Source organism: Marmota monax, unplaced genomic scaffold (genome assembly GCF_021218885.2).
Source record: "Marmota monax isolate L192 unplaced genomic scaffold, Marmota_monax_Labrador192_F-V1.1 WCK01_AAM20220418_F8-fsc00164, whole genome shotgun sequence".
Lineage (NCBI taxonomy): Eukaryota > Metazoa > Chordata > Mammalia > Rodentia > Sciuridae > Marmota > Marmota monax.
In genome coordinates this window covers 1,031,224-1,057,846 of record NW_026693313.1, presented here as the reverse complement: position 1 = coordinate 1,057,846, position 26,623 = coordinate 1,031,224, and the positions used below count along the sequence as shown (strand labels likewise).

The 26,623-nt window shown below is 42.6% G+C and overlaps 2 protein-coding genes across 3 annotated transcripts in view; one reads left to right on the top strand and one right to left on the bottom strand.

Moving 5' to 3' along the window:
* The window catches only part of Tfb1m (transcription factor B1, mitochondrial), a 46,524-nt gene that overhangs the window by 18,266 nt on the left and 1,635 nt on the right, over positions 1-26,623 (top strand). The window contains exons 4-6 of the mRNA XM_046456578.2: positions 144-295; positions 7,891-8,010; positions 26,107-26,234. Coding sequence (XP_046312534.1) covers positions 144-295; positions 7,891-8,010; positions 26,107-26,234 — 400 coding nt within the window. The remainder of the gene's footprint in view (positions 1-143; positions 296-7,890; positions 8,011-26,106; positions 26,235-26,623) is intronic.
* Positions 11,452-17,267, bottom strand: Cldn20 (claudin 20). Of its 2 annotated transcripts, XR_006854478.2 has the most exons (3): positions 17,089-17,267; positions 13,142-14,635; positions 11,452-12,313 (listed from the first exon to the last, which is right to left on the bottom strand). XR_006854478.2 is itself a non-coding variant. In XM_046456580.1 (2 exons), exon 2 carries the CDS (start codon positions 14,539-14,541, stop codon positions 13,882-13,884), a length of 660 nt encoding a protein of 219 aa, XP_046312536.1. In that variant the 5' UTR covers positions 14,542-14,635; positions 17,089-17,267; the 3' UTR covers positions 12,825-13,881. The 2 variants fall into 2 exon arrangements, 1 of the variants encoding a protein (XP_046312536.1); XM_046456580.1 differs by lacking the exon at positions 11,452-12,313 and having other exon boundaries at positions 12,825-14,635.

The following is a 26,623-nucleotide window of genomic DNA, read 5'->3' as shown; positions in this document are numbered from 1 at the left end:
CCAAACAATATTCAGTCATTATCTTTTCAGATACTTGTGTTTGATGCTATTAATATCCAGTTTGATTTTACTCTTAATTAAAATGGTATTCAGAATTTATTGATGAAATTATTACAAGTTATTTTTTTTTCCTTGTCAAACAGATCCCCCCAATATACATATAATTGGAAATCTGCCTTTTAATGTTTCAACACCACTGATTATCAAATGGCTTGAAAACGTTTCTTGTAGAGATGGACCTTTTACTTATGGCAGAACTCAGATGACTTTGACTTTTCAAAAGGAAGTGGCTGAGGTAAGCATTAACTGTGTGGCTTAACTTTTTCTGGTTATTAAATGATCAAAATCCCAAACGATAATGCATTTTTACCTGTGTATTCTAGCTTAATGCTCCATTGTACACAGAAAAACCCAACAATGGTTCAGCCAAACATTAAACATGTAATGGGATGACTGACACCTGCTGGGAGCTTCCCGGAGAGCATGACTGATGTGTGTCCACCAGGAAGGCCTTGTGGTCAGTGCAGGGCCGGGAGGGCCACAGCCACGAGCAGAGAAGGATGAACATATTGCCTGTGTGTTCACATGTGGAGACTGGCCTGTGACAGCATAGATTTGTCCTTTGTACTCTTAGGATGAAGAAGAATGTCATCATCAGCTTGTTGCTGAGAAGGGCAGGGGTTGAAGCCCTCATTATCTAGCACGCGCACTGTCTCCACCCCCAGCTCAGCTGGGCTGCTGTGCTTGCATCCCCAAGGCAGGCAGGGCCCCTTCATTCAGGATGGAAAGGGCAGCATTCAAGCTGCAGAGGTTTAAGGGGGGCCTGCACACTGTGAGTAGGCTCACTCTGATTGCCTCTCTTCTCCACTCCCACCACCAAGATAACCAGTGCTATGACTTTTGGATTTATTACTCCTCTCCATGGTCTTATCACATAGACTTGTCCATATAGGTAATAGCCTTTATCTTGAGCCATTTTTGAGCTTTCTATAATTAGTTTCAGTGTTTTATTATTACAAACAAAACTATCATGAACATTGTCATACAAGGGCAAGGTTTCCCTGGGGTATGTGCTGTAAAGTGGAACTGTAGGTCTTTGCTCTGCTGGGTGGTGCTCAGGAGAACGCTTGTTGCAATGCCATCCGCAGAGAGTTCATTTTGTTCCACTTCTTGCCAGTACTTGGTATTGACAGATCTGTGCATTTTCTTAATCTGAGGATGATGGTGTGTCGTGGTGTTTTATTTGGTCTGTTAATTTTTTTTTTTTTTTTTTTTAACTTGAGCACCATTTTATGTTTCCTGGCCTTTTAGGTTACTTGAGGATCTTCTGTGAGCTGCTTGCTCACCTTTCTTTGGGCTGCTTGTCTTTTCTTATTGATTCAGAGGAGTTCTTACATTATTAAATGTGTTGCAAATTTCTCCTGATGGATGGAGTTTTGTCGTTGTATTTTTTACAATGTCTTTTGAAGATTGGATTTTCTTAAGTTTATAATCAGTGCTTTTTGTGTTTTGTTGAAGAAATCCTTTTATATCTAGAGAATGTGGAGACACCTTTCTGTTATCTTCTAGGAGCTTTTTGTTTCCTTTACATTTCTATCCACTTGGGGTTGATTTTTTTGTAAGGTTGAATTAGAAATAATTTTACTATTTATAACATGTGGATCCCAATTCACCCCATTAGCCATATTAACAAGTATCTATCATTTTTGCGCTTACTAAAAGAATAGTTACACAAAAGTTTAGGACTGAATTAGTGATAGATAACTTAATCCATCAGAGAGTAAAGCAAATCAAAGAGATTTTTATTGAAATAAGAAGTAAACAAAATATTAATTGGAGATAACAAATTACTTTGAAAACCTAAGAAGAAAAGCAAGATCTGAAAAAATAACCATGAGTCTTTACTAAGAGTCTCAGAATTTCACTTAAAAAATGTTTCATACCCCTGGAAGGAAAAATGATTACTGTAAAGTTGCTGATCATTTCCAGAAAACTTTGTATATCTAATACACTTATAATCCTTAGGGAATTTATCTTGAAATGTAGTGAATTTCCCAGGACCATCTTGAGGAGACCTGTAAGAATACAAAAGAAATGTTGAGAGGGAGAAACAAAGAGAAAAGAATCTCATAATCTCATTTCAAGTGTTGAAGTTCAAGGTAAGACTTGAATGTTCAGAGCGGTGTGACACGGCGCAGAACCGGTCATTGGCTGCATCATAATATTCAGAATCAACAACTTGGTGTATGTTCGTGGCCAGATAAAAAGTCAACAGTGAAGAAAGGAATTAGTCATTCTGGGAATATTTGGTTACTTGTTATGAAGAAAAGAAATTTTAGTAATTTACCTTGCATAAAAATTCTGGTTACTGCCTCTTCACATTCACCACTCTCTGCTGCAGCATTCATCTTTGATGCTATTTAATGGAATTTTTACTTAAAATATTGTATTTTTATCTCCAAAAGTTCCATTTGGGCCTTTTTGTATCTTTCTCTCTTCACTGTGGTCATCTTTTCCGTGGCATTTTTATTCATGACTAATATGTAAAATTACTATTTTTTGTTTTGTTTGTGTGGTGCTGGGGACAGAGCCTCTCTGCCTTTAGCTGAGGGGAGCACAAGCCATTCCTCGCCCTGTGTGAGCTCCACGGCTCTCGGGGTTCTTTCCCCAGTCCTTAGGCAGATCAGGGGTCCTGAGGCTTGAGGGGACCTTCAGCGTATGGGAACTCTGGCTCCCCCCTTACCTCCTCTTTTTCACTCTGTGTGAGAGAGAGACAGACAGCAGAGACGGGGAGGGAATGAGAATGAATGAATGAATGAATGAATGAATTCTCCCTATCCAGGCCTCTCTGACCTCCATCCTGTCTCCCCAGGTGAAAGGTAACTGGGCCCAGGTACAGCCCTCCTCTGCCTGAGCCACAGCCTGTGCAGGGCAGGGCCTCGGTAGCCAGGGAGAGTCTTGGCTTACCTCCTTCCCTTCCTCAGATCACAGACCTGCAGTGTCTATTCAGTTTGTGAAAAACGTTTCCTGTATTTTATTCAGCTTTATAGTCATTTTGGAACAAAACTTATTATCAGAATTCCTTTGAGAGTAGGCTGTGTGACTACATGAGTTTGATTCTTAAGATTCTTCTCTCTCAGATCATTTGAGTGTGTTGTAAGAATTTGATTTCTCAAATCCATCTCTCTCTCCACCTATGTCCCTTCTTATAATCATCCCTAGTGGGGAAACTTTTGTCCCACTACCTCTTGGGGACATTTGGCAATCTCTACAGACATTTTTGGTTGTCACAGCCAGAGGATGCTTCAGGTTCCTGTTGGCAGAGCTTAGAGATGCTGGTAAACATCCTTCAGGGTCCAGGAAAGCCCCTCACAGCAAGGACTGGCCCAGCATCAATCATCCCCAAATGCCAGTAAGCCAAGGCCCAGAACAGTAAGCCAAGTCCCAGAACACTTGGTTTGTAGTATTCGTTAATAAAATCTTCTCGATAGTTGTGGGGCTTTTATCACAAACATGTAGGACCCATTTGTGTTCATGGGAACTCAAAGATGATGTCAGTGCTCCCCACGGTTCTTGTCATTTCCTGTTACTGAATCTTACCTTCTGTTGGTCTTAACTGGCCTATGCTTGAAGTTTCCTTCATTGTTTTCTCAACCGTTGGAACTGTCATTTCTGACAAAAACCACTCTGTTTATACTCACAACATTCTCACATGAGATGTGTGTGTGTGTGTTTTTTCCCCACACCAAGCATTTTTCCAGGTTTCCAAACACCAGCTGGGTGTCCTATAATTTAATTAAATTCTGAGACTCTCCACCTGTAGTTATTGTCAGATCCACAGGTTTAGGGCTCAGTTCTGCAAGTGCATCAGACACCAGTCACAAATCTGGGCCTCCAAAACTTCTGAGCAGCCAGCTGTAAACGGGGGGTGCTATGACCCCTCATCAGTTTCCACGGTTTGTCAGAATGGCTCAGAACTCGGGGAACCCCTTCATCTCTGGTTTAAGTAATGCGTCATCAGTTGGTCTTTCTGGTGACCAGCCAGCCCCTTCTGGGGGCTCCCTCTCCCCTCACCCACCATGTGATCTCCTTAGTATAAACTCAGATGTGATGAATAACAAGACACCCTCTCCCCAGGAGACTGCCAGCCATCAGGAGAAAGACCAAGTCTGTTTCTTAATACTCCACAGTGGGTGACATGATTATTGTGATATTTCATTCATGCACTCCATTTCTTTCCCAGGGAAGAGCAGGGCCAGAGGCTTAAGAGGTAACTCATTGTCAGCCATGGTTAGTAAGTGTTGCTTCCGTGTCACCAAAGGCCATCAGTTTTCTTTATCAAATAAAGGTTGATTTTAGTTAAATTTGAGCATAATACTGAGGAGAGTTGTTATCGAGTCTACAATTTATGGAGTATATCAGAAGTGTAGTGATTTTCACATCTTTTGTGAGAAAGTTTCAGTGGGACACTAGCAACATTGTGTTGTATTTTAGCCACAGAAAACATTTTTTAACATTGACTTTGGCTTTGTGAAATAAAAAACCAGAAATGTACACCATACTCTTATTTCTTTCTCCAGGACTATAGGATTAAAATACAAGAATTCAGCCAGTACGCGTGAAGCGACAGAGAATATTACATTACAGCTCATAAAACAGAATCAGACTGTGTAACACTAAAAGAGACCTTAACAGACCTCATCTAACCTCACCTTGTAGTTGAGAAAACGGAGGCTCAGTCTGGCTTAATGAAGTCACAAGGTTTAACTCCTCCGTGTGGTTGGTCCTGAGGTTTTTCCTAACTGGACCAGCATCAGCCTGTCTGTTCTCTCTCATGCCCAGGAGACACTGTCTTGATGGGTACATTCTTAGCAGGAGGGCCTCTCCTGCCACTGACTATGTGGCTGTCATTGTCCCTGATGGGCGGCTGTGTGGCTTCTCAACTGTAAGCACAACTTTTCTACTTGTACTTAAAATTGTTTGAGATGAATAAGAGGAAAAGCAGCACTGTCTTTGGGAAGTCTTTGACCCCATGTTTTCTCATACTCAGAGTGCTTTTCAGAGCTCAAGGGTTAGCAATTGCTTTTTACTTAAAAACTCAGCTGGTTTGGCTTCCTGGCCTTTTGTTGTTAAATCATGTAACTCCTAATGGATTTTGATGGTGCTGTACATTCAAATGGTTGGTTGGCCATTTAACTCTTAGGCTAGTTTTTAATGAAGTCTTTTACAGGGCTTTCCAGCCTGTGACTTGAATTTTTACCTTATGAGTTAGGGACAGTTATATGTGCTGCTCTATTCCAAATTAAAGTCTGTGGTTCACATGTTTTCACCTCCACCACCCAGGGATATTTGCTAGAGATTGAATGGGTCAAGCTAGAGGGTTAAGACACCCCCTCCTGGTTACACTGTATGCTTAGTTTTCTAAGTGAATATACTTAAATGTGCTTTTACATGAAATTAGAATAATTTTCATGTCTTACAGTTTTCCTTTTTTAGTTAAAGTTATTTTTAAATTCTCTTGAATTCATCACTTGATGCATACCTTTCAAACATAAAGTAAAATATTAGCTGTGAGGGGGTAAAGAAATCCAGAATAAAATAATAATTTTTAAAATGTGGGCATTTATTTTGGTTCATTTTTTAATATTGTGATTATGTTCATACTAGATTTTATTATAAAGGTCTGCCTTGAGTTGTGTGAGTTGGATGTTAATTATAATGCATTTTGCATTTTCCACCTGTATTCTGGTAGTAAAACATTTTTTTTTTCCTTCATGGAGAACTAGAAATGTTTTCAGTCATTTGATTCAGAAGCTTATTCTTTAACTGAAATCTGTATGGTGGTTTGTTTTTATATTTGCTTGAGAATATATGCATTTCTTGGTTTTACACTTTGATGAGGAAGGATTTTGTCTTGTATCTTAGAGCAACTTATCACCTTGAACCCTTGAACTCAGCTTCCCAGTAATTTCAGTTGTCTTAAATATAGACAAGAACCGGATATTTAAAATTTAAGAAATGGGGTGAGATGGGGATGACTTCTGATTATCAAAACAGATGTGACAGAATCTCCAGGTTTGCTCGTGAGAAGATTCCTCAGCATCTCATGCAGAGCCTAGTTTCTGATCTTAAGGCAGAACTCCAACCAGCCAGACTGTGTGGGTCTCAGGTCAGCAGCAGAGTAAACCGGGCTGTTAGAACAGGTCAGCTCAGGACACCAATGCAAACAACAGTGTCTTCTTATATAAATGTCACACTAGACTTATTTTCTGCCACTTTCATTTTTTACTGGTTTGAGATTTAACCTACATTGATGACCCCTCATTCATTTTAATTATTATTTCTTATTTCATTCACAAAAGTACTACAATTTATTCATTCACCTCTTGATGAACTAATGTTTTTCTGCTTTTTTTAATAATGCAGTAACACTACAATTAACATTCATATACACATCTTGTGCAAGCACATAAACCATTCTAAGGTGTATTTGCAGAGACACAACTAAAGGGTCGTGAGGGTTTGTATAACTTCCACTTTACTACACGTTGCCAGATCGTGCTCTGGAGTGCTTGTGCTGATTCCCTGCTCCCTTGCTAGCATGCTCGAGCGTTCCTGTAGTTCTGTGTACTTGCCAATGCTAGGTTCTGGCAGGCTTTTTTAAAAATGTTTTGTTCGTTTCGTGAATATGAAACAACATCTCATTGTGGTTTTGATCTGTAAAGTGGCTGAGCACAGTTCATGGTTCAGCCCCTGAGGGTTTCTCGTCTGTGATCTGTCTTACCATATTTTCTGTTGTTTATCTTAGGATTATTAATGCCTGTCATGCAGGCATTCCTTCTGCATTCCAAACACAGATCCTTTAGTCCTGCAAATACCTTCTCTCAGGCTGAAATTTGTCTTCATAGGTTTTTATCGTACAGACATTCATTTTAATGAGCTTCTGCTTTTGCATATTTAAGATATTCTTCCCTACTATGGAGGGTCATACTTTTTCCTCCTGTAGATATCTAGTTATACCCATATCTCCGTTGAATGGTCCATCCCTTTTCCCGTTAGCAGTTCTGTATCACATCTATCACTATCAGCTCTCCAAATCTTGGGTTTGTGCCTATGGCATACTGCTATAATTTTCACACTTGGTAGGGTGAATTCCCTTATCAACATTGCTGGTACTCTTCAGAAGTGTCTTGGTCATTCTTGGCCTTATATATATGGAATTTAACTTAAAAATGTATGCGAATTTTTTTGGTACATGGAAATCAAAGTTTTTTTTAATCCTGCAATTTTAACTAAAATTTTATTGCACTTATTAATTAATTTGATTATAACTAATACATTTCAAAATAAAAATAGGTACTTAAAAGAATAAATTATTAGTTATTTACAGACATTATTTGTCAAGAATAGTCAGTTCTTCAGCAAAGAAAAGCACACTGTTAAAATGTTCATTCTTGTGTTGGGGTATTTCAAAATGTTCATTCATATATTGGGATAATTCAGGAAATTTAGTATTTGAGCATCTTTGTTTTTTTTATTATGCTTGCTAACTTCATCATCAAGTATTAGTTGTTCTATAAAGCTGGACCACCTTCTATAGAATGTGACAGTGGCTTGAAAATCCCCAGCAGTCAGTGGTAGGGAAGATTTCTTCCCTGATTTTTCAGTGCATTACGCATGACACAGACCGTATAAGGTATAATCACATGAATGAGGTGTGCATCTGTTGATGGTGATGTTGGAAGAAACTGTTCCTCCTATTGGCTACGTGCCATGCTTTTATAATTTACCTCCAGAAGTCCAACATCAGATACAGTGGGATGTTAGCTCTGTTATTTTTGGTCAGACTGGATTTATTATTCACTAAAATCATTTTTTGTTCTTCTGTAGAGACTCACAGCCACAAAAGGAAGCAAACAGCGCAGCCGCCTTTCCATCATGGCCCAGTACCTCTGCAGCGTGGAGCACATCTTTACGATTCCAGGCCAGGCTTTTGTCCCCAAGCCAGAGGTGAGTTTCTGCGTATGATCATAATTTAGTTTATCATAATTTGATCTTCATTATAATTTTTATTTCCCTGTAGTGTGTCATAGGAAATAGTCTCTAGGATCTAATATTTATTTATAGCAAACTATGGCATAGTTTATTTCTTTTGAATAAAAACCACAAAAAATATACAAATAATTCTTACACTGATCTTTTTCTCCCTTAGATAGGGTGACTGATTACTAGTATTCACCATCTCGTCACCCTTCCTACTCCCAGAGGCATCCGAGTCCTTGGGAAAAGGAATCAAGTGTTGTTTGTGGTTTCTGAGAAGAGATTCTAACTAATGCTACATCAGACATTATTTATTCATCATGATTTTTTTTACACGTCTTTGGCAGTGTTACTTGTAATAAATCATCTGTGGAAAATCATTTGAATGTTAATTTAGGCTTCGACTATTCCATGCTAGTTATATGAGTAAGTTTTAATTACAGAAACAAAGTTTCTTTGCCAATAATTAAAAAGCTAGTGCCTGTTTTGGCAAAACCACTGTTCAGTGAATTACTGTAGGACATGTAGTATAAAATCTATGTATTTCTTCACTGAATGTAAATTGGGTGCCTACTGCTTGAAAGAAGCTGGGCTGGGGATGCAACATCAGTGAGGAGACCAGAGACAAATCAGATACAGAGCTTCTTTCGGGAAGTTCACAGTCTGATAAAGGGTAGAAATCTCTTGGTGGTAACTAAAATTCTTAAATATAAATATTTTGTAGAGTGGTCTTTACATAGTTGGAGCTCCATAAATAAAAGTAGATAGCATAACAAGTGTATGGGGACTGGGGTAGGGCTCAGTGGCAGAGCGCTTGCCTGGTGCAGTATGGTTTTATAGATTTAGGTGCAGGTTCAGGTTGTAGATTTGGAACGAGGGCTCCAGCCTTTAGTGTTAAAACGATTTGTGGATCTTGGAGTGTGTCCATGTGCTTTGCTGCCACCTTTGCATTTCCTCTTGACGTCACCACAGTTAGCTGAGCTTTCAGGTGCCTAAGAAGCTAGTCCATCTTCCACTTCTGAAGCAGACCCATCAGCTTTCCCTGAATCAAACTCAGGAGACTCACTAGCCATCCCACCTCCACCTCTGCACCGCAGGATTGCAAAGACGCTGTAGATGACTTATTCCAGAATAAGACGAGAGGGGGTAGAGTATCACCAGATCACCACCCTGGTGCTCTCAGGGGCTTTCTCTCCTGCGGCAGGTGGCCATTATGATGAAAGGGTCCAGTAACCAAATACTTGGCTTTCTTCTTGTCACGTGTGTGCTTCAAGCATTCTGAGTGGCCTAAAACCCATTCTTTGATGAAACCAAAATCTTGGCTTAAAGGCTTTTGTAGTTATGGTTATTATCATAAACCAGAATCCTAGACAGACTAAATTTTACCAAGGATTTTTCAGGATGGATGTAGAATATTTTGTTGGAAAGTTTCTCTTAGTTTTAGTTACCCAAATGTTTTATGGTGTTTAGAAATTATTAGTAGGTATATAGTTTGTTTTTAAAATTTCTTTCCTTTGTGATTAACCCTCAAGAAAATATTTATGTTTTTGGGAAAAACTAGCTATGTCTTTGATTCTCTTTTTACTGAATTCTTGTTTGTTTTTTTGTTTGTTTCAAATTAAACATATGGCACTTCTCTCACATGTTTTTCATTATGTTGTAAATATTACATGCAGGGGATTCATTTGTGATCTAGGAAAACACTTATCTAGGAGGACATAAGATATATTATGATAAAGGAAAACAACCAAACGGTCGGAATTCAGATTTTGAAATAATTCTTCACTGCTCCCATGGGGGAGAGGAGCCCTCTTGAGCACAGATTGCCCCCCAGAGTTGTCTCCTGTGCAGTTAGGCCTGGGCTGGGGGCCACATGCTGCAAGTGGGGGTGCAGTGCCCTCTGAGCAGAGGTGGCTCCAGATCTGTGAGCACTGGGGGGAGCTGGGGATGGTGCTCCAGCCCAGTGAACAGAACTTGGGCAGGCTCCGGCAGTATCCTGTGGAGGTTCCTACCAACAGACAGTGCCCTAAGAAACTTTCATGGCCTTATTTGCATAGGTTTTGTAGAAATTTTAAACTAAGTTTTATATTCAAGTACTTTAGCATGCTTCAACCAGGATTATTTCAGATCATTTTTTTCTCTTTCTTTGTAACTTTAGTCTTTTCTCAGTGTTTTATATTTATCATGCTGCAGTTATTATTAAGTTGCCTCAAATTCTTTTTGAAAGCACGTGGCTCTATATGTATAAAATGAAATGAGATGAAAGCAAAATTTCTTAGAGATAATCACAATGTATGCAACAGTGTTTTGGAGAATTATGGGCTATGATTTAAATCCTTAAAAATAAATCCTTAGAGTAGATACTGAATTGTACCAAGTGCTCTGCCTGTATCCATTGAGATAACCATATAATTTATCTCTTTCATATAATATTTCTCTCTATATATAAATGAGATGATTGGGGAGAAGGGAAAAAAAGAAAATGAAGTTAGTGTCAGCTGAGTATAGAGTATAGACTGTGTAGAGCTACCGACACAGTGATGAAGGAGACATCCTGAGGAAACACTGTCCATGTCACACACTGAAATCACCTCTTTTTGCCCCGGCCTCCTCCTCCTCATAGTCAGTATGCTGACTATATTAATCCGTCTTCCATCACTGCATGAAATTCATGAAGTACTTGAAATAATTAACTTTTGAAGAGAAAAGGTTTGTTTCGGCTCACAGTTTTCCAGTTCAAGACCAAGGTGGCATTACTTTGAGACTCTGAGGAGGCAACACATCATAGCAGGTGTACATGGCAGACCAAACCAGTGTCCTAAGCGCACCTCCCATGTCCCCCTCCTGAAGTCCCACCGCCTCCTGATAGCAGCCCCCAGGGACCAAACCCTCACACCTGGACCTTAGAGGAGTGTCCAGGAGCCAAACCATAGCACTGACTCGTGACCTCTTCATGTGCCCAGGTCACGCAAGCCTAGATTAGAGGTCATTTTAAGTGCCACCCCACCGCCAGTTACTTTACTCTCGTAGTTGATCGGTTGTCACCAACGCTGACATCACCTACGTTTCTCTCACACCATCCTAATGGTCTTCCCAGTTCTCCTGGCATAATTTAAGTGTTTATCATTTAACTGTGTGTAGAGGAGGCGAGCGTGTAGGGTGGTCTCACTCTCTGCTACGTCACTCTCGTGAGAACTAACCCACTCTGTGAGACCAGCGTTAATTTACTCTTAAGGGAGGAACCCCCAAGACTTAATTACTTTGCACTAGGCTCCACCTTTTAAAGGTGCACCACCTCCCTGGAGACCAAGCTTCAGCATAAGAACCCTTCAGGACAAACTACATACATACATACATATATACATGCATACGCGTTCCACAGGTAAATCCTAGCATGGTATTCAGGGGGGGTGTTTTCACCATTTTACCTTTTATTTTGGTAACTTTTTAGTCAAAGAAAAAACACATATTTAAATGTATTCAATATATTAGACCAAAGTTTTTCAACCTCAGAACTGCCTGCATTTGGAGCTAGATGATTCTGTGTCACAGGGTTTGTCCTCTGCACTGTAGGCTATTTGGTGGCCTCCCTGGTCTCTTCCCACTGGAGTCCAGTAGCAGCACCTCAGTTGTGAGAGCCCAGAATGTTTCCAGGCACTGTCTGAATTTGCCCCACTGAAATCCGCTGTTAGAGTGAGACCTGTACTGCGTCTGTGCTCAGCCAGCTCTGTGTGCAGGGGCTGTCTCCGTCCCCACTTTCACAGGAGACTGAGACTCGGGTGGGGGCACTGTGTAGCTTTTAGGGTTCACACCCAGGCATTTAACTCTGCAGTCTGGTCCCTTGGGCTGAGTCCATGTCCCTTTTTATCAGCTGGTGGCCTTGGGCAGGTCAGGTAACTGACCTAAGCTCTTCCAGCCTCAGTTCCTGTAAGCTGGTAGTGTTAGGAGGCAAACCAGCCAGTGTATGCAGAGATGTAGGACAGGACTGGCATGTGGCACTGGGAGTGGCACTTCACTGAAGACACAGACGTGGAAACAGTACCTCGACTCCCATTCTGGTTGGAGACACTGTTGTGTAAACTCATAACTCGTTTAAACGGCAATTTCTGAGGTCCTGGGCAGAGGGAAGAACGCAGCCCAGCTGGGGATGGCTGTGGCGTCATCCTTCCTCATGGCCACTTGCAGTGCACAGGAATCTGGCCTTCATCTTGTCTGAAGTGCCATCTCTCCGAGAGTCTGAATCATGCCAAGGCACAGGTGGGGAGAAACATTCCTGACGGGAATAAAGGTCATCTTTGAAGCAGGTACAGAAGTACATCAATATACATGAAGTGGACTCTAATAGGCTGTGTAGACTGTATCAACACAGACACGTTAAGCAAGGCGAGACAATCATATAGGTGGCAGTGCAGTCTTAGAACGTTTTTTTGGTCAGTTCTTTTTAATATGACATTTTGTTTTGTTTAGGAAATAACATTTTGACCACTGGAATACAGACCTTGTTAGTACCACACACCAACTGATTGTGTCGGGGGGTGGGGGGGTTCCAAAAAAGACGTATTTTAAACAATCATTTGAACTTCTGCTGAAATGATTCCCTTCTTAGTTCTTATATGAATAGTACCTTTTCATTTTTGCTGTTCCATTAATAGCTAATGGAATCTCCTTTGCAGAGGAAAATGATGATGTTCCAAGTAGAACAGGTGTAAAGTATTTTAGTCTCTATTTCTGCATGCACACATGAAAATTATTTATTGACATAAAACGTCTTCCCACTTGCTGAGTTATCAGTATACAAAGAAAGTCATTTTTTTATTTTTCCCGTTGTATTATGAACAATTAGTAGCATAGATTAACAAGTGAATTATTAGAAGTGACAGCATGCAGTGCTGTCCTTGCAGCTATGGAAAATCCAGTTGATATTCTCTTATTAAAAGTTTTAAATTATACATCATAAACTAATTTAACCCGTATTTTAAAAGCAGTCTTCGTGTTTCAACTTTTTTCACATCCATTAACTAATGGAAACTGCACATTTATAAGAGAACTTTTGTTAACTTGAATCAAATTTGAAGGAAAATGACAACCTGGAATAACTTACCGTTCAAATGGTAGTAGATTAAATGGGGCGGTGAGTCTCAGTTGTTGTAGGAAAAATGAACTTAATCTGAGGATCCTTTTGCTAGAAGCAGAAGAGAGTTCCTCAGCATTTTAAGACAGACTATCTCTTGACTTGGGCTTACTGCTCCATCAGCCCGGGGCCGGTGCGTCTCCGCTGTGACAGTGCTTGCCGGTTCCCTTCATCCTGCTCGCCTGCGGTGCTGTGCTGTGCTCAGACCCGGTGCCTGGGGGTGGCTCCGTAGGAGAAAACCAGAGCGGAGGGCAGGCTGGCCCTGTGCGGTTTGGGCAGCTCTTCTTCCCAGAGGCCCTTTCACCCCTGTGGCTTTAAAACAAGCAGGTTCCTCAAGCATTGCCCAAGGAGGTAGTCTTAACATCGTGGAAGGTGCTTGTTAGAGCTGTCAGTTAAGTTCTTTTGTAGAATCCAGTTTAGAAGAGGTGTCAGTAAGTCATCTTTAAAAAAACAACACACTGTCAGTTAATTGCCTTACTTAATGCAGTCAGAATCGATTCTAATTATAAACCCTTAAATATGAAAACAATGATTAAAAAAATATAAAGAAATCTTGAGACAGATATAATTGTGTGTGCTAGTTAGTTGGCACTTTAAAGTACTTGTAGTTTTTAGGTAGAGAAAGGTAAGCACGGGTCTGATGTTTTTGTGTCTACAGTGCAGTCCTAGCCGGCGCCAGAAGCCTTGCTGCGAGGGTGCGGCACAGCTCTCTACACATAGTCCTTCAGGCTGTAGGCTGGATTGTTCTCCGGCTGTGTGGGAGGGGAGGGCTCCTGCCTGGGCGGGGAGGGCCACGCTTCAGGGTTCTTTTTTATATAAGAAGTGCAGAAAATAATGCCAGAAATAAAGAGCAGCACCGCTGAAATGAATCCAATGTAGAGAGCCCCTCCAGGTTCGTGTTTGTTGCCCTCGGGAACCGCCAGATCCCGGAAGTTGGCTATGATGTTCTTCGTGTACCACACCGTTGGTATCAAACCAGAGACCCCTGCAGACACAAGGCAGACCCCTCCAGCAAAGGCCGCGTGGCTCTTGGTCTCTCTGTCCCTTCCTAAGTGCGTGCATTTCATTCCTACAGTGGAAGTACAGATCCCGAAGGCAGACAGAACACAGGCCAGGACCATCGTGGCCCTGGCGGCCTGCACGTGGGTGGGGAGGGACAGGAGGGAGTGCTTCAGGGTGCAGCTGAACATCCCTGTGCTGTACCACGTGCAGTCCATCCACAGCCCCTGCAGCTGCACGATGGCCGTCACGATGGTGGTGCCCGCGTCCACCTTCACCTTCCAGTTGGGCAGCAGAGTGGCCGTGAGCACTCCAGAGACCCCAGATAGGGCCAGGATGAAAGCCAGGAGCTGGAGGCCCGCCGAGGCCATGATGTCGCTCCTGTGTCTGTCCCCCTGGAGAGCCGATGCTTAGTTCTGATGGTGCTGTGTCAGAACTGGGCAGTGGAGAACCAGAGAACCAGAGCTGGGAAAGAAGACAGGCAGGGTGAGGGGAAGAAAGAGTCAGTGAACAAGAAGCTTCCCTTTGGAGCAGGAGCCAGAGGTGTCCGAGTGGCATGGCACCGCATGCCCCGCACGAGCACCCACCCCGGTGGACCAGGAGCTGCAGCCAGAAGGGATGCTCGCCGCAGGCCAGCAAGGCTGCGTGCGGTGCTGCTGCGTGCTGTTGTGGCCGTGCTCAGTGCATGCAGGAAGCAAGGAGCTGTCTGCTCCTGGGAACCCAGAGTGTGCTGAAGATGCCTGTGTGCAGACACGGGCCATGAGGAAGCTCAGGCCCTTCAGATTCCTGCTCTCTACAGTCGCCAGGTCTTGGACGTTGGCTATGATGGACTTTTTAAAAGAATGGTATAGATAATAAGGAAATAAACTTCTTTAACATGACTTATGAATATATACTAGAGAAGTTTTCAGAATTTAAGGTGGAAAGGAAAGCAGTGGGGGGTCAGGGTCCTGGCCCAGTGCTCCCTTATTCTGGCTCCCATCCATTGCACAGTCCTTAGTGGACTGGTGCTTGCTCTCCTTCAGGTCCCTGGAACCAGAAACCGGATCAGGCAAGCCAGTGTTTTGCTTATGAGAACGTGAGAGCCTTCTAGTTGGGACCATCCATCTGGCTGTACTTACTGTCTTTGAGAGAAATGTAAGGTTCCTGAAATAGTGCAATACTGGCTTTTTATTTATTATTATTTATGTCTTTAAGAATTAATTTTGAATAATATGCTACAGGGGCTCTGTTGTGATTCACAGATACTTCACCAAAGGCAGCCTGGGTTTTTGAATCCAAACAGCCCAGATCACTTCTCTGAACCTCAGTATCCTCTTCTGGAAAATGGGGAGAATCCTAGTACCTATGTCAAAGGATTAAATACATTGATAGATTTTAAGGGCTTAGAATAGTAGAATCACAGAAAGTACTCAATGGTTTATAATTGACCTTAGTGTTTTTATTTACTTTATATGATGTGACCATTAATGTTTAAAAACATTTGGATCTTTTTGCTTTTTCCTCTAACCTTCCTTAGCTGATTTAACTTATTTTTGTAGAATCTTGGAACAGAAAGAAACCTCAGCTGTAATCTTGAGCATCATTATTTGATGCCACTGGGGTGTTCAGCCAGAAAACCCCCCAGGCCATGCAGTCTTCCCCACCTGGCACCTCCCCTGCCCCTCATCCCGCACCTCTCCTCCCCTTTGCCACAGGTCGTTCTTCTGTGAAACTCCTTTTGTGGGGTTCCCCACGGAAAGTGGGAAAATGCCATATCTGGGGACAAAAACCATCATTAACTGTCTCACCCGTTCCCTTTCCCACTAGGACAGAAACAGAAGGACTCCATAGGGTCCTAAAGGGACAAGTGGCTCGGCCTCACGTGACTCACCAGGAAACCTGGGTCTGGCTATGAGGTGTCTGCAGTCAGTGCTAGGCCCCACCCACTGAGAGCCCCGACTTTCTGTGATTATAAACATCAGTTCTCTAAGATGTTAAGTTGGCCTGGATTGAGTTGTTGTATTTTTGTACATAATCTTGAAATACTAATCCTGTAATTTTAGAAGAGGATTTCAGTTGGATTGTAAATCCTGAAGTCAGACTTATCTCTAAACATGTGTTTAGGATTTGCCTGCTATTAGGCATTTCATTTTTTTTTTTTTTTCTGTTTTCCAAATTTCTCTCCTTAACTGAGACCAAAATAGAACAAAAGTTAACATTCTAGAGGAAAAACTAAGCACATGTTTGCAGTTTTATAATAACTGTTTTCAAGTCTGGATTTTAGCATTTCAGAGCCTGGCTAATGTGCTAAATTACTGCTTTCCCAGACCATGTTCAGCCTGGGGTTTCTCCAGTGGTGAAATGGCCGAGGAGGTCCCTGAGATCTGCTTACTTGCTTCTTCCATTCTTGGGTCAGATAACCTTTACACATTGATCAATCTGTGTTGAGCCAACCAGCTAGAACCAAACCGTGACCAAAATAAAGATCACTATTCTGTTCCTTGTATTCCCAATTACTGGCATTTAAACTGTATTGCTGAGATTTTTTTCCCCTCTCTTTGGCTTTAAGCATAAAAGGGTTCGTGGCCTATGCTCCCAAATCTGTCCTGTAGAGAATAAAGACATACTTTGTTGCAGTGGCTGTGGTAGCAAAATACTGTGACTATAATCACAAGCAAAAGGGCGGCATGTACAAACAGTCTATAGAGAACACTGATCACACACAGACACAACCTACGTATATTCCGTTCGTGACTTGTTCATTACAAGAAAGTTTCTAGTAGGTTTCATAAAAATGGAAAGTCAGTTTTCCAGCAACATTTATTCATATTAAAAATAATACTTAAAAACAGATTTATAGCTTGTAATTCAAATTAAATACCTGACAATCTGTACTTCAGTCTCTAAACATTCTAGAAACTTCTCTTTTTCCATACCTTTTGTTGGTATCCTTCAGGGGTTTAATTCCCCTCTGCCAGTTGCCTTCAAATTAGCTCTAGGCAGGTCTGATGAAGAGAAACCACATATGTGAGGCTTGTTTCTGAGAGTGAGTATTTTTCGTAAAGCTCCAAGTTAACTTGAAAATAGCAAATAAAGAACCACATGGAAATCAGAGAGTTCGTGTGAAATGTGCTGATGTTGCTGGAAGATAAATACCAGGTTCTCCATCTCATTTTTTGGACTGTGGGAGAATTAAGAAAGGAGAGGCGGGGAAGGGAGGGAGTTATTTCAACACTATTTGTCAGAACCTGAAAGCTAAAATGCTTTTGTGTTGCTGCATACAGAAGAGGAATTATTTGGGTACCCACCAAAAAAAGGGCCTTTTTCTTTTAATATTATGTTGTAGTCACATAGTTATAATTTATTTTGGAATTTTTGTCTGTGTTGGAAAAACAGTTTATTATTTTATGTCCTCAGAAATTAAAGTATTTAATGGAGTATTTTTAGCTGGATTGTGCTTTGCAGATGGTAGTTGAGACTGCCGTATTATCTGCTGCTTATTGTCAGAAACAAAGATTCACAAAACTGCTAACTTTCAGAATGACCACTCAGAAGAAAGTTTTAAAAAAAATTTTTAATTAAAAAAAAACAACAAAAAAACCAGCAACAGCTGTTGGCTGCAGTCTGATCAGGTGTGTTTGTTTTCTGCAGTGCCCCATTTTCTTTAATTCTCTCCCCTAAGAAAGGCTACAGGAGTGTCTGTAAGTTAGAGACTTGGGAAAGTTTTGTGATGAAACATGTCAAGTAAAACCATGCAAGAGTTGAGGCTCTGAACTGTGAATGTCTAAAACAACATATTTTACTGCTATCCTTTTGCATTCTTAGTAATTTCAATTCTACAAGGTAGAAATTTATAGCCATTGTAAGAATGAAGATAATTTTTATGTTAGACATTAGTTGTTTCTTTTAAAATAACAAACAACAGGCCGGGTTGTAGCTCAGTGGTAGAACTCAGTGGTAGAACAACTCAGTGTTGTTTTAATATGTGGACTTTCTTATTTTGTTTCCTGGAAAGGTGTGAACAGTTCTGAGTGTGAGCACCGGGTGAAGGGGGGCTGATTGCCAGCACTAACGGTCACGGCGCTGCTGTTCCTGCCGTGGCAGGAGAGCCCCACCAGGTCCCCCGGAGCCCTGGGCTGACTGTCACTGACAGCAAGCCCAGGGCTGGCCTCCCAGCCTGAGCCAGAGGAGGACGCTTGGGCGTGGAGGCGTGTGTGGAAACGTGAGGCAGCGGTACTGGGGTCTGCTGCTCACGTGGACACGAAGTGGAATTAGATCTTCTAAGTCCAGAGGCTTCTCTAGGTAAATCTTTTGGCCCCGTAAGTCTCTGGCCTGACCCTCTCCCTTCATTCCCAAGTCCTGCTTCCATCTGCCGATCCACTTCACTGATAGACACCGCAGACCTCTTATGGCACAAAACTGAACTACCGGCCTCCAACCCTGCTGGAGGTATACAGAGACGGCAGACGCGTCTCCCTGCATCTGTTAGTGCCACGTCCTTCCTCCACTCGGCAGGCCCCACGTCTTCTTGAAGTCATCCTTGATTCCTTATGCAGCATCTACTCAGTAGTCAGTCAGTCAGTCAACAAATTGTTTTGTTTCTAATTTAAAATTCAAGAGTCCTTCTGCCTCTGGTCCCCTCTAATACTCTACTGTGGCTTAGGACCCCTCTGCAAAAAGTTAGGTGTGATGGCACACACCCGTCATCCCAGCAGCTCAGGAGACTGAGGCAGGAGGATCACAAATTGAGGCCAGCCTGGACAATTAGCAGGGCCCTGTCTCAAAACCAAAGGAGCTGGGGCTATAGCTCAGTGGTGGATCCCTGTGTTCAGTCGCCAGTACCAGGGGCCGGGGAGCTCCACTCAGGACCCCTGCACTGTAAAGCTCCCAGGGCAAGGCCTCCTGTCTGTCCTGACTATCGCCAGGTCTCCTGCACCAGGAGCAGGGCCTAGAATCAAGAAGGGGTTTGAAAAAATTCAGGAGCTGCTTTGAATTATCAGTAATTAGACTGTGGGTTACTCTTGAATGATTTAAAATATAATTTTATCCTTTCTGAAGAAGATTAGAATTTTAAGTAATTTTGCAAGTCTTTATTTTGCTTTGGCTGATAATAATACCTGTCTTTTATGAACTACTACCTAGATACTCGGTGCTGTTTAAGACACTCTAGTTCTCAAACCTCTGAGGTAAAAGGAGTCTGTATTTCACAGATAAGAAAACCAGTATACAGAGAAGTAATTGACCGAGGCCCAAAAAACGATAAGTTGCAGGAATGAGATTGAGGCCCAGAATAGTGCGAGCAGAGCACTGCCCTCCTCCTTTGAGGACAGCACATGTCCAGCTCTCATTTGCTGACCATTTCTTTCTAGGGTAGTCTTTGCAGGTCATGGAGACACATTAACTCTGAAATCGCTTCACATAAAATGCTTGTTCTCACCCTGAGTCAGGCAGTCCCTCTGTTTGCTTCTTTACAATGTTTTCATTTCTGTTTCTATTTTTAAAAATTGTATGCAATCCCCGTAATGTGTTGCCTAGTGATGCTAACCTGGCTCTTCAGACTGGCTTTTCTTTTTGAAAGCATCAGTCATTATCTGAACACTTTATGAAAATAACGCTATGCCTCTGTGCAGAACCTAACAGTTTATTTTCATTTCCCTTTCACCATCTATCGCCTGATCCCAGGAGCAGCCTGTGAGAGGGTGACAAGGGTATTATCTCTCAGAAGAGAAGCCTAAGGGTCCCTGAGGAAAAGGGAAACACTTGGCCGGCATTTCTTCTAATGAGGACTTTGAATGCCACTAGAAACTGGAAGAGTTAGCTCTCGTGGGTCTGGTGGTATGCAAGCACTTTGATGAGCTATGGAGAGTGTGTTTAAGAGGCCCAGGTCGGAGGCAAGGACTCTGGGAGGCTCTTGTAGTGGAAGAAAGGACATGGAAGTCAGTGGCAGTAGGACTATTGAACAGGTTGTTCATAAGCTCAGGAAATACAGCTGAGTGTGCATGATACAGTCAAGGTCATCTTTGGCCTGTTAAAAAACATGTCATCATCTTTGTTTCCAGTCTATATGACATACTACATTTTTGAAACAAAATCATCAAAGGGCCATTCTCAGCTATGGAGGGGCTGGGGACGGGCTGGCAATATGCTGGCTTTGGGGATGTCCCTGGGCTGCCAGAGCTTGGTGAATGAATTGACAGTGACTCTTTCCCCAGAGGCAGCATTGGTCCACTAGGGGCAGCTGCGGTGTCTTCGGTCGGCGGCCCTCTGTCCCACATGCTCATCTTCTAGGCCTGGGGTTCCCCTTGATCTGGGATGGCACCCCATTGTGTGTTTTTCCAGTTCTACCCACTTAATTCTCAGGGGAAGTTGGGTTCTACATTTTTAAAAAATAGCATTTTTTCTTATTAGCTTTCTATGCAATGTTGAAAATAATTCAAAGATAAGCTACTTACCTATTCTAGTCTCACAAATTTAATGTAATTGATTTGATCTTAAAATGATGGTTTTCTTCTGACCAATCTTAGGAAATAAAGAGCATCGGCTCTGAACACATCAGTCTGCCATTTTCTTCCATCTTTATGGCCATTTTAGTTTTAAAATAATGTTATAGACTGATCTGAAAACTTCACTATTAAAATTGGTAGTTTGTGGCTTCACTGTCAGTAGTGAGGACTTTGCTGTAAATGAAGAGGAACGTTCCTTGGTGTGTTGGTGTTGATTCCTTGAGGTCGTCCTGCAGGTGTGTGCTTCTGTCTACAGCTGCATTTTCGTTTGCTCTGTTATTTGTCATTTTTACATTTGTTACTCGTTTTTCTGTCTTCCTGAGGAAGAATCTTGAGAATTCATGTTCTGGGTCTTCATTACCTCATGTTGGAATATGGTCCATGCATTTTATGGTGAAGCTGCATGATAAACTCGTTTTTTCAGTCTCAAAATGGCGTGGATATGCATTTTTTGTGCTCTTCCCATAGCATATTTCCTTTGAACATTATTTGAGGAGCTGGTGTTTCTAACCGTCCTCACTGGTGTATCTGAGACTGGGCTGAGGTGCCCGTCCATGCCGGTACCGCTGCTCCCTGGCCTCTTCCTCCCCCGACTTCCGACTGCCCCCCTGGGGCCTGCTCTCTTCTCCCCAGCATCTCAGCCCTGACCCCACTGCAGGGTCTTCAGGTGAGTTCATGTGGACTTTGGATTTTACCAAATTCGAGAATTAATTATTCTGAATCATTTCTCTTATTTTTTATAACTCTGGTAATACCAAAGGAGGCAATGAGCTCCCTCCCCACCAGAATTCTGTGAGTTCAGCCAGTGAGATAAATATGTAAAAGATGGGATCCAATCTACCTTAAAACACACAAAACAAACCGAAAAGAAGAAAGGAAAGAAAACCCAGAATGTTTTACGTGTTAGAAATAGGAAGAGCAGGGGACAGCATTAACCCATGTGAAAGTCGGGGTGTAGCTCAGTGGGGAGCACTTGCCTAGCGTGTGTAAGGTGTGGAGTTCAACCCAGCATTGCAAAAAAAAAAAAAGTATATATATGGAAAACATGTGAAGAAGAAAAGCTTCAACAAAAGAGGAGGTGGTCTGGCTGCCTGTAGCACACCCCTGAGAGAACTCAGTGCCCAGCCCTAGGGGCACACAGGCCATTACAGCTGTCAGCTCTAGTGCCCTTGCTCTGATTCCACAGCACTATGTAACCTTAATAACCCCAGAGCTTGCAGTTATGGGGAGTTTGACAGGAAGGATGTACTGGCTAGGCACCTCGAGGTGGTCTGTTAGCGTTTTTGGCTCATTTTGAATTCATATATTGACATCCATATTATCAATACTAATGTTAATGTTAATAGCAGCAGCATTTCTTAATCTTTTGTGAGTTTATTCACTTGAAACCATCTTTAAGGACTGATCAGTCCTGAGGTGCTGGAGTTTTTCTGGATCTGCAGAGCTGGGGCCAGACCTGGGTGCTTGTCCACTGTGTCCTGCAGGGAGCCCCAAGGGGAGTCAAGCAGTTCCTGCCATACCTGCTGACCACAGTGGGAGCACATGCAGGACAGCTAACACAGGGCCCCCAGTGCCTTGGTCACCAAGGTCAGGTCTGTGAGAAAAGTCTTGGCTTTAGGAAGGTGTTTTCCACATGGTCATCCAGGAACTCCAGGTTAATTAAATAGAACTGAAATTCTAAACTGTTAGTTTTTGTTCTTCTCTGCATTCTTTAGGATGAAGTGTTCATTTCCATGAATCTTCACATCTCTTGGACAGAGGCGCTGATTTGTTACTAGGACTGCAGGGATAAGTCACATAGGTTTACATACAGAATCCACACTCTAGAAGTTTCCACTGTCCTCCCCCCAGGCAATTCTTGGTGTTGTCATTGTGGTCTAAGCCTACTGTCCTTCTCCAGGCCTGGTTCTTCCCAGCCTCTCATGCTCTGAGAGGAAATACTATGTTACTGTTGAAATCTGTTCTTTTTAATGGTTGCAAAGATCTATAGGAGGAAAAAAAGTATGGGATGGTCTACAGAAATTAATCTTGTTACAGTAACACAAATTATAAACCTTAAAGAAAGCTGTTCGGGTACCGACAGTCTATCTTTGTTGAATATGTTGGTTTGAAATACCTGGACTGCTGTTAAAGTTTTAAGGTTTTATAATTGAAATTCTGTCCTTAATTTGGGTTTGGGACAAGGACCATAGGGAGTGTTGGAATGGCGGCCCTTTTCCAGACAGTGGACTGTGTGTGTTCATAGGGTGTAATTGAGCTCTTGGGCACATCATCATCAGGAGTCAGGATGCACATTATCCCTTATATATCACTGATTAGGGATCTGAGTTGTAATATCCAAGATTTGAGGTTTAACAGCTTCTTGACCCTTGTCCCTTTTGAATGCAAAGTAGCTGCTCTGAGCTGATAACCAATCATGCCTTAGATATGCTGGCCCAGAAAAGAGGCATGTGCTTCAGGCTGTTATGGTCATGGCTGCTGACATTGAGAAACTGCCTGGTACAGCGTTGGCATTGTGATGGTTAGAGAGGCAAAGAGAAAAATCCATTATAAGTCCCTTAGATTTGAAATATTACTAGGTCATTTTGTTTTGCAGATAGACTGTGGAAAGAAGTTGGCCACAGTAAGCTAGAATATGTTAAGTGCATCTAGTGCCTTTATCGTGATTTCATTTTTATAAAACTCAAGGAAGAAAAAATAATGGTTGTAATTTTAAATAAGCATTCAATTATAAGTAAAAAGCATTTTTGTATCTGTTACCATAGTTACATAGCAGCCTTCCTGTGTTTGTGGAGAAAATGGCCTCTGTCATACGGAGTATTCCAACAAGTCTCTTTAGGAAAGGGATAGAGAAAAGGGTGTATAGGAGAGGTCCTCCCACACTAGAAGCAGCAGGCATTACTGACCATGTTATTTTTGCCTCTGAGTTTTATAGAGGCCCCCACTAAGTAGTGCTGCGTTTGAAAGAGGAGGTTTTCTTTTAGCTGCAATGTAAATGTTAGCTAACCTCACTGAGTGTCAGAATTGTATTCAAACTTTGGAAATCTGCTGCCATTTACATGGGTGCTGCTATATTTCTGCAGGATCTTAAAATATTTAAGTAAAGCAAACACTAGATGTTTCCTGTATTTGCAAACACCAACTGTGTCTCAAAAGAATGAAATTAGTCAAATAACGATGAAACCGAATTTTTAATTCAAAGAAGCCAGAAGTGACGGTTTCTGTGCAGGAAGGAATGGGAGGGAACATGCTCCAACCCCAAATCTGCGCCTTTGCTCCTAGAGTCTTAGAATCATGCAAACTTATCCTGAGTTTTAATTCTTTGATGGTTTGGGGCTGGGTAGGGGTTAAATTTTATCTTATGCTGTATTTTGCTGAAAGATGTTTTTCTCTGGAGACCAGCAGGTTGTTGGATCATTCCTGGTGAATGCACAGCTGCTGGAATCGACTGTGTAATTTGGGAGAATTGGATGGATGGGTTTGGGGAAATGAGTCATAAAGGTTGGCAGAATGAGAGATAGGGACAGGGATGCCAGGGAGCTCAGATGGTGACAGGAAAGGAGGAGTGGTGGTCACAGAATGACAAGGCAGGGAGAAATCTAGAGAATGTCATAGAACCTGCTCAGATATCCCAAATTAAGAAGAAAGGTGAGGACAGGCATTTCAGAGTATGTGGAATCCAGTGTTCAACATGTAGTTTGCGTGGTGTTCCTTGGGCTGATCCTCCCACTGTGCCGCATTTGTTGATCGTCTCTTTCCTTCCACAGAAGTGCTCTAAGAGGGAGCCATCTTCTCTGGTGACGGCAGCATTCTCCCTTGACCCCTAACTCACCTTCTCAGTCTCTCTCCCCTCTGACCGCCATGCTCAGTGTGTTTTCTTCAAGTCTTAAGGAAGGTGCTGGCCTTCTAGAGCCCTACAGAAGTACTCGTTGCTAACTTAACCTGGTGAAGCAACGCAGAGAGCACAATTAGAAAAACTTGCAAAATTTAGGAACATTTAACGTTGTATTTAGCCGTTACTCATAACTACTGTCCACCATGAAATCTTCATTAAAATGGTCTGAAGCTGGCAAACATCTGGGGAAGGCATTTTTGGTGTGTAAAGCCTCTCTGTTGGTGGTTCTCAGGAGGCAGTGGCCCTAGAAGGCTGGGCTGTCCTTAGACCTGAAGAAAACATGCTGAGCACGTCTTAGCATGTTCATATTCTTTCACGTATCACATCAGATATCCCAAATTAAGAAGAAAGGTGAGGACAGGCATTTCAGAGTATGTGGAAATCCAGTGTGTAACATGTAGTTTGCATGATGTATCACACCATAGGCCATGATGTTTCCTCCACCCTGAAGTCAAAGCAGAACAGCACTTGCCCCGTGTTCCAGCCTTTTTCTAGGGAGACTCTCAGGAGAAGATGCCCTCTGAGGGATTCAGAAAACAGCAGCACAGCTTATATTGTCCACGCTGCGCGCGCGCTCTCTCTCTCTCTCTCTCTTTCTCTCTCTCTCTCTCTCTCTCTCTCTCTCGGCTTTCGGAGGGCCTGTGGGATGCTCAGAGTGCAGTTTCAATTCCTGGAGCCAGGTCCCCTGGTGGGCTGCGGAGAGACTTCCATTTCCAGCGTCACAGTCTCTGTCAGGCTGCGTACACCTCGAGAGCTGTTGCGATTTCATTTCCCTTTGTCTCTGCTTTCAGTGTTTTTCCTTTGTTGTGTTTAATGTATCCCCGAGAGCCACTGAGCCCATTTTTGGACTAAGGCTGGGTATAAATCTCTTAAAAGATATGCCTGAAAAGTTTTATTTTCTGATAATTAAAGAATCTCAACAGCCGGGAGCAGCCTAAACAATCTCAGTGACATTTTTTGGAGGTTTCCATTTCAGTTTCAGTCCTGCCTGTACCTCCTGGGGCATGTAAAGTTCCCACCAGAAAGTTAGGTGGCTGTGCAGACTGTGTGCCTGAATTCTGTCCACCTGATTAATCATGTCCATACCCATAGTAGATGGTGTCCTAACTGTTTCCCCTCTCCAGGAGTTTGGTGCTAAATAGTCCTTAGGGACCATCTGCCTTCACTGTTTTGAGGCCCTGACTTAAAGTGAGAACTGCTGCTGTAGCTTATTTTTTATTCATTCAAAGCCAACTAAAATATCCTAATGGTATCTGTTATTTGCCTGACTTTAATGATGATTGGAATGGACTGTAAAGGCTATTGTAAGGCTTCATTTTTAAATTAAGTGGTCATCAGGCACAGATCTAGGGGATGTATTATGGAATAGATGGAGCCAACCGGGACTTGAGTCCTCTCAAATCGAACACAGCTTCTTATGAGGCCAGAGGAGTGTGGAAAGGTATGGCTGTGAAACGGTGTTTTCAGCAGCCCACACTCCGGGATTTAAAGATGAATTGCTCAATTGTGCTTTGCCACACATGCCACACAGTGACGCATGCTTGTGTACGATCAAGGTGGACGTGGGAGTGGTGCACTTCACGCCCCTGATACGGCCCAAGATAGAGCAGCCATTCAAGCTGGTGGAGAAGGTCGTTCAGAATGCATTTCAGTTCCGGAGGAAGTACTGCCACCACGGCCTGGGGTAAGTGTGCCCCTCCTCTCTGGCCTTAAAATCCCTAAAGTTCCGTGACTCCTACTCTGTCATTAGCTGGAATCCTGCGATGAGCAAAACGTGGCTCCCTTGGTTTGCCTCAGAGGCCACTCTCAGGCCTGGCACGGTTGCAGGCCTGATGCTGACCCAGTCCCAGGGAGGTGATGGGTTCTCAGGATGGACAGAGACAGACCGTGGCTTTTCCACGCTTTTTGCACCACGTTGCCATCTCCCTTCTTGAAGGACACATGACAACTAGGAAGCAGATGTAACTTCTGAGCAGCCAAAACGAAGTGACAGGCTCCTTCCCGTGAGCGCACTTGGCCCAGCTCTGCTCGCTGCTCCGCACAGGAAACGGACACTGGGCCCTAGTTCAGAGC

What these genes read in the sequence shown, in the direction of transcription:
- Cldn20 (XM_046456580.1), bottom strand. Translation starts at nt 14,541, where the DNA reads ATGGCCTCGGCGGGCCTCCAGCTCCTGGCTTTCATCCTGGCCCTATCT.